The 17,349-nt window shown below is 44.4% G+C and overlaps 1 protein-coding gene across 1 annotated transcript in view; it reads left to right on the plus strand.

The window, feature by feature from the left end:
• Nucleotides 1-15,821, plus strand: part of TDRD9 (tudor domain containing 9) — a 133,326-nt gene extending 117,505 nt beyond the window's left edge. The window contains exons 34-36 of the mRNA XM_007987964.3: nucleotides 840-958; nucleotides 8,090-8,162; nucleotides 10,440-15,821. Of these exons, the coding sequence (XP_007986155.1) occupies nucleotides 840-958; nucleotides 8,090-8,162; nucleotides 10,440-10,541 (294 nt within the window). The 3' untranslated portion in view covers nucleotides 10,542-15,821. The remainder of the gene's footprint in view (nucleotides 1-839; nucleotides 959-8,089; nucleotides 8,163-10,439) is intronic.
• The last annotated feature ends 1,528 nt before the right edge of the window (nucleotides 15,822-17,349 follow it).

Below are 17,349 nucleotides of genomic sequence, written 5' to 3' on the forward strand. Positions count from 1 at the left end.
ACTCCTTAAGCCATAGACCTAATGGGAAAATGTAAAACTATTAAGATGCTACAAGCAAATACAGAAAATCTGTGTGACTTTGGGTGTGGCATGAGTTTGTAAATACAACACCCAAAGCACAATCTGTGAAGGGGAAATTGATACGTTTGAATTTATCAAAATTAAAAACTTTTGTTCTGCAAAAGACCCTCTTCAGAGGAAGAAAAGACCAAGTGCACACTAGGAGAAGATATTTACAAGTTGCATATCTGATGAAGGACTTGTATCCATAATATGTAAGGAACTCTTAAAACTCAATTATAAGAAAACAAGCAACAAAATTAAAATATACATGGCAATAAACACATGAAAAGATGCTCAGCATCATATGTCATTAGGAAAATGCAAATTGACACTCCCATGAGATAGCACCACATACTTACTGGAATGGCTAAAATCCAAAACCTGACAGTAACCAGCAATGGCAAGGATGTGGTGCAGGTCCCGGGGACCTTTTGTTCATTGCTGGTGGGAGTGCGGATTAGTGTCACTGTTTTAGAAGACAGTTTCATATGCAGTTAAGCCCGCACCTACCATATGACTCAGGAATCCCATCTGTAGGTATTTATTCAAGAGATTTGAAAACTAGCATCCTCATAGAACTTGTATGTGAATATCAATTGCAGCTTGATTCATAATTGCTAAAAACTGGGAGCAGTCAAGATGCCTTCAGCAGGCGAGTGGATAAACCATATTGATGACAGAGAATGCTAACTCTGAATGCTATGGATTATCTAACATGGGATGAAATTCAGTTACACTGGAGCCGTATGAGTGTTTATGTTGCTGTTTATTTACAGGTTAATATTCTCAGGGCTGCTATTAACAAGCTAGTCTGTGATGGACCAAATGGATGCAAATGTCTTGGGCCAGAGAGAGTTGCGCAGCTTCAGGATAGTGCCCGTCAGAAGCTTTTAGGGTAAGCTGTGTGATGACGTGGTCTTCTTTTCTTCCCAATCAACTTTCTCAGCTGCCTTGATCATGGCTGTTTTGAATTGTGTAGGCAGTGTGACATGTCGATCACCTGAAGTGGAGTGCCAGTGCTGGAGGCAGCACTGGGAGGCATCAGAATGTAGGACACTCTTCCTGTGGAGAGCAGCACCCTTGTCCCGTGTGTGTGTGTGTGTGTGTCCCTTGAAGGGACAGCGTGGGCAGGGCATGGGAAGCCACAGTGGGTAATGCGTCACCCACCATTCCCAGTGGTGGGTGTCTTAGGGATCGGGGGAGTCCAGCCTGCAGGACTGGGCCTTACAGAACTGAGCCTCACAGAACTGGGCCTCTCTTGAGCTTCTCTGCAGGGGAGGTCGGAGAAGGAGCATTCTGACCTCACCTCCCTGTCTCTCACCTCTTGCTGGACTCTCCATGGGCCAAACCAAACCAGAATGCAGAGACAAAGGCTCCTGTTGGTGTAGCCCATGAGCCCAAGGCAGCTCGAGGGCCCTGGGAAGGCCAAGAAGAGCGGGAGTGGTTGTGGAGGAGAAACCAGCATTCCACCTACCCAGTCCTGCGCTCCTGCCCCAGAGCCAGTCTCCATCGGCAGGGCGTGGTCCTTCCTTGCCTGACAGTGTCCTGTGCTGGCTGGGACCTGGAGCTATGTGAGAGCAGGTGGCATCTGGTATCACGGTGACACTTCTCTTCTTCCTATGCCTTTTGTGTTGATTTCTTTTAGTTTAATAAGCATTTTTTAAAAAGGTATATATAGCTGTCTTACAAATGGTGAGAAAGGCCAGTTTTAGTTTTCTCTCTTCATTTTCTTTTATATAAAAATATTTTAAATATTTATTTATTTGTTTTTAGAGACAGAGTCTCACTCTATTGCTCAAGCTGAGTGCAGTGGTATGATCGTGGCTCACTGCAGCTCCAACTCCTGGGCACGCATGATCCTCCCGCCTCAGCCTCCCCAGTAGCAGGGACTATAGGCATGCACCACCACACCTGGCTAATTTTTAAGCTTTTTCTATAGATGAGGTCTTGCTATGTTGCCCAAGCTGGTAATTTTTTTTTTTTTTTTTTTGAGATGGAGTCTTGCTCTGTGTCACCCAGGCTGGAGTGCAGTGGCATGATCTCAGCTCACTGCAACCTCCACCTCCCAGGTTCAAGCGATTCTCCTGCCTCAGCATCCCAAGTAGCTGGGATTACAGGCACCCACCACGACGCCCAGCTCATTTTTATATTTTTAGTAGAGACGGGATTTCACCATGTTGGTCAGGCAAACTCCTGACCTCAGGTGATTCACCCACCTTGGCCTCCCAAAGTGCTGGGATTACAGGCATTGAGCCACCATCCCTGGCTGGTAAAAATATTTTTATGTAAAATTTGGGTTGAAGTTTAAGTACACAGGTACACGCCCATGTGGCCAGCACCCAGGTCAGAGCCCCGGTGCTCCTTAGGGTGTGTGGGTGTGGTTATAGCCACCATCACTCCCTGCCCCCAAAACAAGGGTAACTGTATCCTGCCTTATTATGCCATAGATAGGTATTGGTTTGTTTGTTTGAACAATTCAATAACTCTAGTGAATTTATAGTTGTGCAGTCTTATCAACACAACCCAGCTTTTCAGCATTTCTGTCATCCAAAGAAATTTACTTTTAAGTATTGTCAGGAAAGGCAGTCTCACGTAGGCAGCCTTTGATCCCCTCTCTGCTGTCTGAGAACGGGCCTTGGGCCTGGAACGCTTCCTTCCCATAAAATTAAGGGTCCTCACAGCTTGTGGAGGGCTCGTCGCTATGTGTGGGAAGATCTTTCCTTGATTCAGGCTCTGCCCTGCTTAAGCCTGTGTGTCATATGGTACCTGGTCAATCCCACCACTGCAGGGATGGGACAGGGCTCTCCTGCTGCCACACAGGAGAGGGGCCTGCAGGCCTGCCTTGTCTTCCGGGAGTTACCTGCTGGCCACAGGGACCAGTGCCCATCACTAGAGCTGATCCTGTCCTGTCCCCTCTCTCTGTAAGTAAAGGCTTGTTCCAGCCAGGGCCTCACTATGTGTGTTTTCCTTGGTGACTCCAAGACAAGATGCAGGGGTGCCCCGACTTCTCCTGGTAGCAGGTAACAGATGCCACCTGCTTGACTAATATATTGAAACAGAATGTGTCATTGTTTGTACAACCCCATAAATTTACTAAAAGTAATAAATTTACTAAAAGTAATAAATTATGAGCCTAAAGTTGATGACTTTTAGGATATATAAAGTACACCTCAGTAAAGCTGTGTTTAGGATTGAAAGTTGCCCCTGTCCATTTACACGCAGTCTTGTTCCCACCCCAGCCCAGGTACCACTGATCTGCTTTGTGTTTATGTGTTTGCCTCCTCTGATATTTTTGTATATGTGGAATCACATTTTAATTTTAAAATCTGGCTTCTTTCACTTAGCTTAGTACTTTTGAGGTTTATCCATGTCCTATCATGTTCCTTTTTACTAAATAATATTTCAGTGTTTGTATATGCCACTTTTTGTTTTATCCATTCACCAGTTGGTAAAATATTTGGATTATTTCCAGTATTTGGCTGTTATGAAGAAAGCTGCTCTGAATAATCACATGCAGTCTTTTTGTGAATATGTGAACAGTCTTTTTGTGTCTTTCTCTCGGGTAGATATCTGTGAGTGGAGTTGGTAGGTTGTATTGGTAGGTTTATGGTAATCTTTTAAGAAAAGGCCAGGGCTGGACGTGGTGGTTCATGCCTGTAAGTAATCCCAGCACTTTGGGAGGCTGAAGTGGCAGATCACCTGAGGTCAGGAGTTCCAGACCAGCCTGGCCAACATGGTAAAACCCTGTCTCTACTAAAAACACAAAAATTAGTTGGGCATGGTGGCACGTGCCTGGAATCCCAGCTACTTGAGAGGCTGAGGCAGGAGAATCGCTTGAACCCAGGAGGTGGAGGTTGCAGTGAGCCAAAATTGTGCCATTGCACTCCAGTCTGGGTGACAAAAGCGAAACTCCATCTGGGAAAAAAAAAAAAAAAAAAAACAAGGAAACAGCCATACTGTTTTCCAAAATAGCTGTACCATGTTACATTTCTACCAGCAACGTAGGCTGACTCTGGCTTCTCCACATTCTCACCAGCATGTGGCACTGTCAGTGTATTGTTACTGTAGTCGGTGTGGTGAGTATGGTAGTTTCTCATTGTAGCATTAATTTTCATTTCCTTAATGATTAATGATATAGAGCAACTTTTTATCCTCTTAGCCAGTCATTTATCTTTTTTTTTTTTTTTTTTTAGTGAAATGTCTGTTCAGATCTTTTGCCCATTTTTAAATCTGTCTTTTCATTATTGAGTTGTAGAAAGTTTTTTAAAAGTTTAGATACATGTCTTTTATTGGGTAAGTAATTTGCAATTAGTTTCTCCATTGTGTAGCTTGTCTTCTTATTTTAATGGTGTCTTCCAGAGAACACAAATTTTTAATTTTGATGAAATCCACTTGCTGTGGTTTGAATGTGATGTGTTTGAAACCTAATACCCAGTGCAACAGTGTTGGAAGGTTGGGCATAATAAGGGGTTGATTGGACTCATGTGATTGCGAGAGAGGGTTAGTTATGAAGAGAGTGTGGATTGTTGTAAAGTGGGCCTGCCCCGGTGCCTCTTCCTGTCTCAAGTACTCGCTTGCCCCTCTGCCATGTCATGGTGCAGCAAGAAGGCCTTGGCCAGGTGCTAGCCATGCTCCTGCACTTCCCAGCTCCAGAAGTGTGAGAAATAAATTTCTTATCTTTATAAGTGACCCACTCTGTGGTCTTCAGTTATAACAGGGGAAAATGGACTAAGACACTTTATCTATTTTTTTTTTTTTTTTTTTTTTTTTTTTGAGACTGAGTCTACCTCTGTCACCAAGGCTGGAGGCACAATCTCGGCTCACTGTAGCCTCCACTTCCTGGGTTCAAGCAATTCTTCTGCCTCAGCCTCCCGAGTAGCTGGGACTACAGGCACCTGCCACCATGCCCAGCTGATTTTTGTATTTTTAGTAGAGACAAGGTTTCATCATGTTGGCCAGGATGGTCTCGATCTCTTGACCTCGTGATCTGCTTGCCTCGGCCTCCCAAAGTGCTGGGATTACAGGGGTGAGCCACCACGCCCGGCCTATTTTATCTTTTTAAAAAATGAATTATGCTTTTGGGGCTATATCTAAAAAAATCCTTGTTAAACTCAAGGTCACAATCATTTTCTCTCTTTTTGTAATTTTTTATATTTAGGTTTTTGATCCACTTTGAGATGATTTTGTATATGGTATGTGATACAAGAGCCTAAAGTCATTTTTTGCATATGAATATCTAATGGCGATGACATCATTTACTGAAAAGCTATACTTTCCCCATTGAATTGCCTTGATACCTTAGTCAAAAATCAATTGGCCATAAATGTAAAGATTTATTACTGGGCTTTCTGTTTTGTTCAATTACTTTATATCTATCTTTGTACCAGTGCTATAGTGTCTTAATTGCTGTAGCATTAGTCCTCCTGTTTTGTTATTTTTCAAAATTATTTTTACTCCTTTCTATTCTTTTCCTTTCCATGTAAATTTTAGGATCAGCTTGTCAGTTTGTATAAAAAGCCTTTTTGGAATTGTGATAGGGATTGTGTGGAACCTGTGAGTGAGTTTGGGGAGAATTGCCACCCTAACAGTAGTGAGCCGTCCAGTCCATGAAGATGGAGTGTCTGTTCCTTTGGGTATTCTCTAATTTCTCTTAACACTGTTTTAGAATTTTCAGTGTGCAGGTCTTGCACTTCAGTTGTTTCTAAATATTTTAGTCCTTTTAATGCTATTGTGAATGAAATTGTTTTCTTTGTTTTTGAATTTTTTCTTTTTTAGAAAGGATCAGTTGATTTTTATATATTGGTCTTTTATCCTGTGACCTTGTTAAACTTCTGCATTCTAGTAGTGTTTGTAGATTCCTTAGGATTTCCTACATACAGAATCATTATTATTATGAAAGCTTTCTTTCTCTAGTAATACTTCTTGTTCTTAGGCCTGTTTTGTCTGATATTAATATAGCTACCCCAGCTCTCTTTAGCTACCATTTGCTTAGCATAGCTTTTTCTGTCATTTTACTTACAATATATTTGCAGTTTTGAATTTTTTCAAATTTTTTTCTGCCTCGTGCCTGCTCTCTTCTCCCCTGGGGAGACATTGCTTTGCACATCTGCTAGTGCGCTGGTGTTAAACACCTGCTAACACGATCCGAATGGCCTCACTGGTCTTTGGGGCTCTGGTCACTTTTCTTCAGTCTTTTTCCTCTTTGTTCTTCAGATTGGTTAATTTCTGCTGATCCATCCTTAAGGTTACTGATCCTTTATTGTTTCATCTCAGATTGATGTGGATGTGGTACAGAGAATTTTCCATTTCATTGTACTTTTCAACTCTAGGATTTCTATTGTTTCTTTGGTAGTTTTTAATTTTTATTGAGATTATCCCTGACTCATTATTATCCTATTTTTAAAAAAATTCTTGGCACCTGTTCACAGTGGCTGCCTTGAGGTCTTTTAAGTGCTGAACCCGCAGCTGGCCACACACTCAGCCTCTTCTGGCTGCCCTTCTGTGTGTGGGCCACACATTCCTGTGCCTTTGATGTCTCCTAATTTTTTGTTGGAAATTGGGTACTTTGGATAAGGTACTGGAGCAGTTCCCCCAGAGCTGTTGTTTTTGGGTTTTCTTGTTTTGTTTGTTTCACTTTAGAAGCATGCCTAGACTTAACCTGTAAGTCCATCCCCCATGATGTGAGGTCACTGATGTCTGGGTTCTGGTGTTTTGTTATGTTTTCAATTTTAATTTTTATAGAAACAAGGTCTCACTTTGTTGCCTAAGCTGGAGTGCAGTGATGTGGTCATGGCTCACTGCAACCTTGAACTCCTGGGCTCTGGCAGTCCTCCAGCCTCAGTCTCCCAAGTAGGTAGGACTACAGGCATGTGTGACCACTCCCAGCTCCTGTTTTGTTTTGTTTATTCTTATTTTTATTTTTTAGTCTGGCTTCCTAGGTGTTGTCCTTGTATCTGATCTGCACAGCTTAGTGCTTAGCCAGTGATCAGTCAGAAGTTGTGTTTAAATACTGCCCTGAAGGCTTCTGCCCTTTGCCATTGGGTTGGAAAGTGCACTCCAAGTTTAGGCTCTTTTTAATTCTTCCCTGGCCTCTGTTTTTCTCAGGGCTTCCCAGGTTTTTCCCACATGTGTGCACCCCTCCATCAGTCAGAGATATGCGGAGGGCCCGTTCTCCCTCTGTGGTACCCTCCTTTCCAGGGTCTCCCTCTTACCTCCTGAATAGTCTGGTCTGCTGCTGGCCCCAAGCAGGATGTGGCCTGAGGCTGGAAAGCTGTGGGCTTTCCCCATCTGTTTCCTTCATTGCTGTTTTTATGGACAGTGCTGCAAATCAAGGTGTGAGGGTTTTTCATCCTGTGATCCAGATCACGTAGCCTTTATGGCCCTGGGAGTGCTGTGGTGTGGGGTTCAGGGGCAGGTGTATGGGGTGGGAGCGGCCCCTTACCCCAGTAAGAACTCCACACACTCCACTGTTCTCACCTGGAGCCGGCAGTTTGTCATGAACAAATGCTCCTCAACTTGTTTGCCTTTGGTTAATTTCCAGAGCCTCCAAATCGTTATTGTATGTATGTATGTATGTTTACAATGTTGCCTTGTTTTATAGCTTTTTTAGGGGGGAGAGGCTCTGCAGAACTCTTTACTCCCTCATTGCTCAAATTCCCTATCTTTTAAAGCTGATGATATTTCCAACTTGTCATGACTGCTTGAGAGCTAATGGTACAAAATGTCCTGTTACATTTCAGAGAACTTGACTCATTCATGTGGTGATGTGCAGTGCTGGTTGCTAAGGGAACATAGAGACAAGACTTGGTCTTACAGATCTGCCGCACTCCATTTCTTTCTGCTTTTGAATATGCTATAAATTAAAATATTTTCTGATCATAACTGCATCAGTGTTGGCCTTTAAACAGTTTATTCTAGTTCTAATTCTGTGAGAAATATATAGGATTTAAATCTTTAAAAAAATCACAGCAGTGTTTTCAGTTACTAATACATAATTAAGATAATTTCCTTTTTTTAAAAATTATAGTTTGTTCTGTCAATCAAAACCAAGAGAGAAGATTGTTCCCAAGTGGCATGAAAAGCCCTACGAATGGAATCAGGTGAGTGGGACGCAGGCTGCTAGTGAGTAGAGGCCACATGGAGGAGGGGACAGGCCCAGGGCAGACCCAAGGTTCAGAGCCAGGGCTGAGTGAGGAACCGAGAGGCAGAGATAGGAGGCAAAGTGGATGGCTTCGGGGGCCAGCCGGCAAATATCTCAGACCAGATAGGGTGTTTTTGCACAGCGTCCTCTACGTGATGTCCTGGCAAAGAATGAGACACCAGGATAACTCACTGCCCCGTGAGTTGGGAAAAAACAGGTATGAGGGTCTGGATTGAACCCTCCTGCTCTTGGTGGTCTTTGGGAAATGCGCCTTGGCTGTTCCTGCCACGTGACTGGCTTGGTGGCTTTCAGGCTCTACTGGTTGTTATCTTTGTTTGCTTGGGCTGCCGGCACAGTGCCACCATGGGTAGGGGCTTAGAAACAGCAGACATTTGTTCTCACAGCTCTGGAGGCTGGAAGTCCTAGGGCAGGTGCCAGTTTGTGGATCCTTGTGAGGGACATCTGCAGATGGCCACCTTCTCACATGAAAGAGAGACATCCTCTCTTAGGGCACAAATCCCATCCTGGGGGCCCCACCCTTATGACCTCATCTAACCCTTGTCACCTCCCAGAGGCCTCATCTCCAGATACCATCACAGTGGGGGTTCAGACTTCAGTGAAGGAATTTTTAGGGGCCACAGTTGAGTCATGAAGAAGGAAAAAGCCCTTCATAGGCTCCCTGATACTTCCTGTCTGTAGGGCTAGAAATGGAACAAAATGTGATTTCAGAGAAGGGAGCCCAAAGGAATTTGGAGATTTAATTCTGGAGCCAGGGATGTCTTTAGATATAAAGCAGCAGGGGCAGTCTTTCCTCTCCCCTTTGGCGATCTAAGTGAGGTTCTACTTTGGGGGGCTGTGTCCCATCCTGTGCCTAAAGGTTGCTCCTGCTGTGAAGCTAGTCTGCTCCCCCTGTGCCCTGCGCCTAGGTCCCGCTTTAGGGACCCCAAGGCTGATCGCAGCAGCTGGCCCAATTATGTGCAGAGCTCCATGGGCAAGGAGAGGGGCAACCACACCAGCCCCTGTGGCCATCAGGCTCGACTGGAGTGTCTGAGGGTGATGAACTAGCAGGACTTTTTTGAAAATAGAATTTCACTTTGAGGTTAGTATGTTTTAGAAAATTTCAGTGTTTTCAAAACCTGTAATGCAATTACCATCCACATTTACATATGCATGCATGGGAGATTTCTCGGTAAAGCTTGCCATAGTATTAATCATGAATTTATTTGTTTGCAACTTTTATTTTAGATTCAAAGGGTACATTTGCAGCTTTTGCTATCTGGGTATGTGGCATAATGCTGAGGTTTGAGGTACAATTAATCCCATCACCCAGGTACTAAGCATAGTATCCAATAGGTAACTTTTCAATCCTTGCCTCCCTCCCCCATCTAGTGGTCCCCAGTGTCTCTTGTTCCCATCTTATGTCCATGAGTACTCAATGTTTAGCTCCACTTTTAGGTGAGAACATTTACAGTATTTGGTTTTCTGTTCCAGCATCAATTTGCTTAGGGTAATGGCCTCCAGCTGCATCCTGATTGCACAATTTCATTCTTTTTAATGGCTGTGTAGTATTCCATGGTATATGTGTACCACATCTTTATTCAATCCACTGTTGATGGGCACCTGGGTTGATTCCATGTCTTTGCTATTGTGAACAATGCTGTGGTGAATATGTGAATGCATGTGTCTTTTTGGTAGAACAATTTGTTTTCTTTTGGATATATACTCAAGTAATGGAATTGCTGGATCAAATGGTAGTTCTGTTTTAAGATTTTCGAGAAATCTCCAAACTGCTTTCCACAGTGGCTGAACTAAGTTATATTCCTACAAATGGTGTATAAGCATTCTCTTTTCTCTGCAGCCTTGCCAACATCTATTGCTTTTTTGACTTTTTAATAATAGCTATTCTGACTGGTGTGAGATGGTATTCTGTGGTTTTGATTTGCACTTCTCTGATGATTAGTGATGTGTGGAGCATTTTTAAATGTTTTTGGCCCTTGAGTGTCTTCTTTTGAGAAGCGTTCATGTCTTTTGTCCATCTTTAATGGGGTTATTTAAACATGAAATTAAAAATGAATTATCAAACATATAGTATGAAGTGCGAGAGTAGAGAAGTGTTCTGTAAATATTTTTGGAGAACTGAATTATACTTTGTGCATCCTGGATGTTAATGCATGTGTATTTTATGTCTGGAAATGCTGTCACAGAGCCTGACTGGTCCTCTTGTCTACCCCGTTAGGTTGATCCAAAGCTGGTCATGGAGCAGGCCGACCGTGAGAGCAGCAGAGGGAAGAACACCTTTCTCTACCAGCTCCACAAACTGGTTGTGCTCGGCACCTGAGCGTGTCCACAGGCTGCCTCCAGCACACCCCTCAGGAAGCTGCGGAGGGTGGATTCCAGGCTCCCTCCGCAGACTGACTTTCCTCTGTGTCTGGACGTTACAGTCTGTGCCCACTGCATCCTAAAGGCCTTTTCTTTCTTCTTTTCTGTTTGGGTGATAGTCAGAGAGTGGTGTTTTTGTTCAGGTGGGAAGGATTGGAAACTCTAGTCTTTTCTAGAAACAGAAAATCACTGTATTAAATATTTTGGAAAAATTGTTCTGAAAGAAGACTGTTTGGATAAAGAGCTATATTTTGCTTTAAATTTATGAAGGTAAATATAAGTAGTTAATCTTAGATGTAATGTTCCAGAATGTGCCTACATATTCTATTCTGTTACAGTGATTTCAACCAGTAGTCCAGGAAAAAACTTAAAAAACAAAAAAAACATGTAGTATTTTCTGATTTGTTTTTTCCATGAGGGAAAATATCTAATTTTTGTAAGACTAAGTTGAGTTATAGTTCTTGGTTCACATTTTGGAAATCAGAGATTACATGGCCATAGCTTATCTGTGTTAAAACAATAAAAGCATTAGATGAAGTTTCTGTTTCTGACAGTTTTTAGTCAGAGGAGGTTAAGGTGTATTTAGTTCTAAAAAATCTGAAATTATAAAACTGATACAGGGATACAAGACCTCTTTTAAAAACTCAACTCACATCAGGAGGATTTGGTCAGAACAGAGCTGTTGTAAATACAGCAGTGAAAGACGCCAGTGAGCTCACACATGTGAGAGGGAAGTTGTAGGATCAGAGAAATGCTCTGCTTAAACCGACTTGTCCCAGGTGGACAATTTGAAGATCGTGAGGAAACAGGAGAAGCATGTGTGTGTGGGCATTAGCTTGGGATCATAAACAGGAGCTTCTGTGGGGTCTCAGAAGCTGTCACATCTTGGGGAGCACTGGTGCTGTGCTGAGCCTCTGTGGGTTCGCTGGCCAGCAGCGGGAAGCTAGCAGATGCCAAGCGGGAAGACCACCAAGCAGCTGCAGTGGCCAGGCGGCACTGCACCCCTGTCACTGGGCCACTGTCCTGGCATTCTGGGAAATGTGCTTCCCAGCCTTAGATAGGAAGCAGTCATACCAAGTTGGCACACACATGGAGAGCTCTTGGAAGGATTTGAGCACACCCAAAACTTAGTTCAGCTGTAAAGTGAAGGTTTTGCCCGTTGTCAGAAAGCCCTCTGGGAAAGCCTCTGGGGAAGGCAGCAGATGCTTTGATTGGTTTTTCTCTTTGCTGACCTATGAGTACTTAGTCCATGTGCACAAAGTTACCATGTGTGGCCTTAGCAGTAGGGGGCGCTCACTACGGTCAAGCACTCCTGTTTGCTTTTTAACCAGACTTTTAGTAAGTGGTTAAAAATTTAGGCCAGGTACAGTAGCTCACACCTGTAATTCTAGCACTTTGGGAGGCTGAGATGGGAGGATTGTCTGAGCCCAGGAGTTCAAGCCTTCAGTGAGCTGTGAGTGTACCCCTGCGCTACAGCCTGGGCAATAGGGCAAGACCCTATATCAAAAAAAAAAAAAAAAAAAATTAAGTAGTACCAAGAGGCTTGTTTAAAAACAAAAACACGCAACTCTCAAAGGAAACCATACTATTCCCTATATTTTTCTGGGATTGCTGTCATCTTGCTGAGGAATGTTTTTGTTCTGCTTTTTTGTGATTGCCATCCTAGCCATCAGGTGTTGAGCAGTAGATGAATATTGGCTCCTTCCCACTGTTCTGCACCCGCACGGTCACAGCAACATCACTGGCCAGGTCAGTCATTGTGCTTTATAACATGGATTTTGTAGATAGCAAAGAAAATTATCTTCTGTAAAACCAAGTGGTGCACTCTGATTGCGTTGCCTTCCTTATCTGTCTTAAGAGGGTACTTGCCTTGTTTATTTGCAAAATTGTCCTCATATTTAAATACGTATTAATGTTCTTAGTATAATAATACATGTCCATGACACAAAATGAAGACATTTGAAAAGGGTCTCTAGTGAAGTCTCTCATGCCCAGCCCGAGTGCTCCTCAGAGGGAGTCATTGTTTCATCCTGATGCATCCTGTCAGCACGCCCTGTGTTCCACACACTGTCACGGACGCTGAAGATCCACTGGGAGCAAAGTGGCCCAGGTGTCACCGCACTCAGGGAGCAGTGGGTAGAGGCAGATGGTGGTCAGACGTGTCAGGTGGCAGAGTGAGAGCTGTCAAGCGGCAGGACAGAAGCGTGCACACTTGTTTTTGCTTTGTGGGCCACGTGCTTGCTGCTGCTGCTGTTCAGCTTTGTGTTGAAGCTCAGGAGTAGCCATAAACAAATGAGCAGGGCTGTGTTCCCGCAAAACTTGATTTATGGAAACAGACGTCAGACTTGAGCTTGGGTCTTAGCTACTGATCCTGTGATGGGGGGAGGTACAGGGAGCGACGCTGCTTTAGAGAAGCAGCTGGGGACAGCCTTTCCCCTGTGACATTCAAGCAGAGGCGTGGCCCAGGCTGCACTGGAATAGCTGAGAGGAGGTGTGCGAGGCCCCAAGGAGGCAGCAGGCCTGGTGCACATGAGGAGCCACCAGGCGGCCCGTGCAGCTGGCACGGAGTGTGGAAGGTACCGGTGGTCAGGCTGGAGAGCAGCCAGGCCATGTGGGCCGCAGGCAGGTTTTGGGATTTACTCTGAGTGAGGTGGGGAGCTCCTGGAGCGTTTTGAACAAGAGAGTGTCATGCCTTGATGACGTTTTGAGAAAGATTATTCTGACTGCTGCATGGGGCACAGGGCGCAAAACCAGCACAGCTAAGTCCAGGAAGAGACACTGGTGTGCAGCAGGGGTGGGAGCAGTGGAAGGGCAGGTGGCCAGACAGGACGCGCACCAGAGAGACAGCAGAGTGACCCGAGGCAGACGGGGCACCATGGCTCGGAAGAGAAGGTTCTCGGAGGCACCATGGTGGTGGGCAGAGTGGTGTCCCCTCCCTGGACATAGCCTGGGGATATGTCCATGTCCAAACCCCCACAACTCCCTATAAATGTGACTGTATTTGGGAAAAGGGTTTTTTGCCAGTGTGACTGAGTTAAGGATCTCAAAATGAGGTGATTGCCCTGGATTTAAGATGGGACCTGAAGCCAGTGACAAATGTCCTGATAGAGGAGAAGGCCAGTGAAGGCAGAGGCTGAGGTCGCAGCGAGGTGGCCACAGCCACAAAAGACCTGGGGCTGCTGGAGGCTGGGAGAGGCCAGGCCAGCTCTCCCTAGTGCCTTGGAGGGGAGTGTGGACCTTGGACGCCTTGGTGTGGGAGTTCTGGCCTCCAGAGCTGTGAGAATCCATTTCTGTTGTAAGCTCCCTGTTTGTGGTTATGTGTCCTGATGGCCCCAGGAAGAGAATCCAACCAGCGTCTTCTGGGTCCTTTCGGAGCTCATCTCTTCATGTATGGACACAGGCCTCTTTATTTTCATGAGTCATTGCATACTGCACATGCTGATCTCTACCTTGGCTTTTCACTGACTGCTGTGGATCGCACTGCTAGATCCTACACAAAGAGGTACCTCATTCTTTTTAAGTGCTTCATGGCTTTATCATTTTATTGATGTTTCATAATTAATGACGCCCCCACAACGGGCATTTGGATAGTTTCTAGTCTTACTATTATACGCAGTGTCGCGATGGATGTCCTTGTACACCTGTCATTTCACATGTGCATAATTTATTATAGAATAAATTCCTAGGATTGAGATTGCTGAGTCAGAAGGCGTTTAGTAAATCACTCCATTCCTAGATGTTGCCACATCGCTCTCCATAGAGCACACGCTCCCCGCAGCACTATAGGACAGTCCATTCCCAGACTCACCCTCAGAGTTAGGACAATGTTGGACACTTAGGAGATGCCCTTTCTCTCTGGCGGATGAGTAGTCTTGAGTTTCTCCTTATGAGTGGGCTGAGCATTCTCAGATGCTAAGGACCATTGGCTTCTCCTTGTATGTGAACTGTTTATATCTTTTGCCAGGCTTTCTTTGTGTTAAAATGGATTTTGTTACGTAGCTTAGTTTATGAATTTTTTATGCCCTCTCAAAAAGTGTTTCCCTAGTTTGAGATTATTAGAATTCTCTCCCATATTTACTTCCGGCACTCTTGTGGTTTGACTTTTTACATAAAATTTACTGAGGTAAAATTTACATATGAGGATTGCAAAGATTGCTTACTAGGCATTCTTTCAGAAGTTCCATAGTTTTAGCTTTTGTATTTAGGGCTGTGACCCATTTCAAGTTTTGTTTTTAATTTTTTGCTTATTTGTTTTTTTTGGGGGGTGGGTGAGGAGAATTGGCGGTGATGAGAGGTTTTGTTTTTCCATACATTTTTTGAGAAGAATATACTCTGACCCCACATTCAATTACCTGGAAAACTTCGTAAAAAATCAGTTGACTAGGCCGGGCGCGGTGGCTCAAGCCTGTAATCCCAGCACTTTGGGAGGCCGAGACGGGCGGATCACGAGGTCAGGAGATCGAAACCATCCTGGCTAACACGGTGAAACCCCGTCTCTACTAAAAAATACAAAAAAACTAGCCGGGCGAGGTGGCGGGCGCCTGTAGTCCCAGCTGCTCAGGAGGCTGAGGCAGGAGAATGGCGTGAACCCGGGAGGCGGAGCTTGCAGTGAGCTGAGATCGCGCCACTGCACTCCAGCCTGGGCGACAGAGCGAGACTCCGTCTCAAAAAAAAAAAAAAAAAAAAAATCAGTTGACTATATATGGTCACAACTGGATTCTCTTCTGTTACATTGGTTTATATGTCTGTCCTTAAAACAGTAATGCCATACAATACAATATTGATTATTGCAGCTTAAAATGCTAAGCCTTGAAATAAGATTGTGGAAGTCTTCCAAATTTGTTTCTTTCAGAATGGTTTTAGTATTCTAGATCTTTACCTTGCCTTATAAAGTTTGGGCTCAGCCTATGAATTTTTACAAAAATGCCAGCTGGAATTCCAATTGAGATGTGTTGAGTCTATGACTATTTGGGGAGCACATCTTGAAAACTGATGAACAAGGTATCTTTCACCATTTACTTAACTCTTCTTTAACCTTCCTTCACTACTGCTTTATTCCTAAGTATCTCATGTTTTTACTATTGTAAAAGTGATTTTCTTTTGACATTATGAAAATTTTCAAACATACAGCAAAGCTAACTTTACAGTGAACATCAGTATATTCACCACTTAGATTTTACATTACCACTTTACTTGTTTTTATCACTTATTTATCAATTTCTCTATTCTTCAATCCATCTTATTTTTTGATGCATTTCAAAGTAAACTTGACAGCATTACACTTCCCCTAAATACTTCAGCATACATACTAATTGCAGTGTTTGTTTCCTTTTTTCTTTTTTTGTGAAATGTATATGCAGTGAAACATGTAAATCTTAAGTTTATCCAGTGAGTACTGGTGAGTGGAACCAAACCCCAAGATACAGGACATTATCATCACCCAGAAAATTCTCTCCTCTCCCTTCCTAGGCAGCCTGTCACTCATGGAGAAGCAGCCACAGTTCCGAGTGTTTTCTCCACAGATTGGTTTTGCCTGTTCTAGAACTTCAGTTAACATATTATTTTTTAGAAGTTGATTAACACACCTTATTTTTTTAAGGCAGTTTTGGTTTTACAGAAAAATTGAACATATAGTGCCGAGAGTTCCCCTGTGCCTCTCTCTCCTCTCTCTTCTCTACACAGTCTCTGTTACCAACGTTGCGTGTTCATGTGGCACGTTTGTGACAGCTGGTGAACCAACACTGACCGACCTCGCGTGTTCATGTGGCACGTTTGTTAGCTGGTGAACCAACACCGACCGACGTCACGTGTTCATGTGGCACATTTGTTACAGTTGGTGAACCAACACTGACCGACCTCGCGTGTTCATGTGGCACGTTTGTTAGCTGGTGAACCAACACCGACCGACGTCACGTGTTCATGTGGCACGTTTGTTACAGTTGGTGAACCAACACTGACCGACGTCGCGTGTTCATGTGGCACTTTTGTTACAGTTGGTGAACCAACACCGACCGACCTCGCGTGTTCATGTGGCACGTTTGTGACAGTTGGTGAACCAACACCGACCGACCTCGCGTGTTCATGTGGCACATTTGTGACAGCTGGTGAACCAACACCGACCGACGTCATGTGTTCATGTGGCACATTTGTGACAGCTGGTGAACCAACACTGACCGACGTCACGTGTTCATGTGGCACGTTTGTGACAGCTGGTGAACCAACACCGACCGACCTCGCGTGTTCATGTGGCACGTTTGTTAGCTGGTGAACCAACACTGACCGACGTCACGTGTTCATGTGGCACGTTTGTGACAGTTGGTGAACCAACACCGACCGACCTCGCGTGTTCATGTGGCACATTTGTGACAGCTGGTGAACCAACACCGACCGACGTCACGTGTTCATGTGGCACGTTTGTTAGCTGGTGAACCAACACCGACCGACGTCACGTGTTCATGTGGCACGTTTGTTAGCTGGTGAACCAACATTGACCGACCTCGCGTGTTCATGTGGCACGTTTGTGACAGCTGGTGAACCAACACCGACCGACGTCACGTGTTCATGTGGCACGTTTGTTAGCTGGTGAACCAACATTGACCGACGTCACATGTTCATGTGGCACATTTGTGACAGTTGGTGAACCAACACCGACCGACGTCACGTGTTCATGTGGCACGTTTGTGACAGCTGGTGAACCAACACCGACCGACCTCGCGTGTTCATGTGGCACGTTTGTTAGCTGGTGAACCAACACTGACCGACGTCAC

This window comes from Chlorocebus sabaeus, chromosome 24 (genome assembly GCF_047675955.1).
Source record: "Chlorocebus sabaeus isolate Y175 chromosome 24, mChlSab1.0.hap1, whole genome shotgun sequence".
Taxonomy (NCBI): Eukaryota; Metazoa; Chordata; class Mammalia; order Primates; family Cercopithecidae; genus Chlorocebus; species Chlorocebus sabaeus.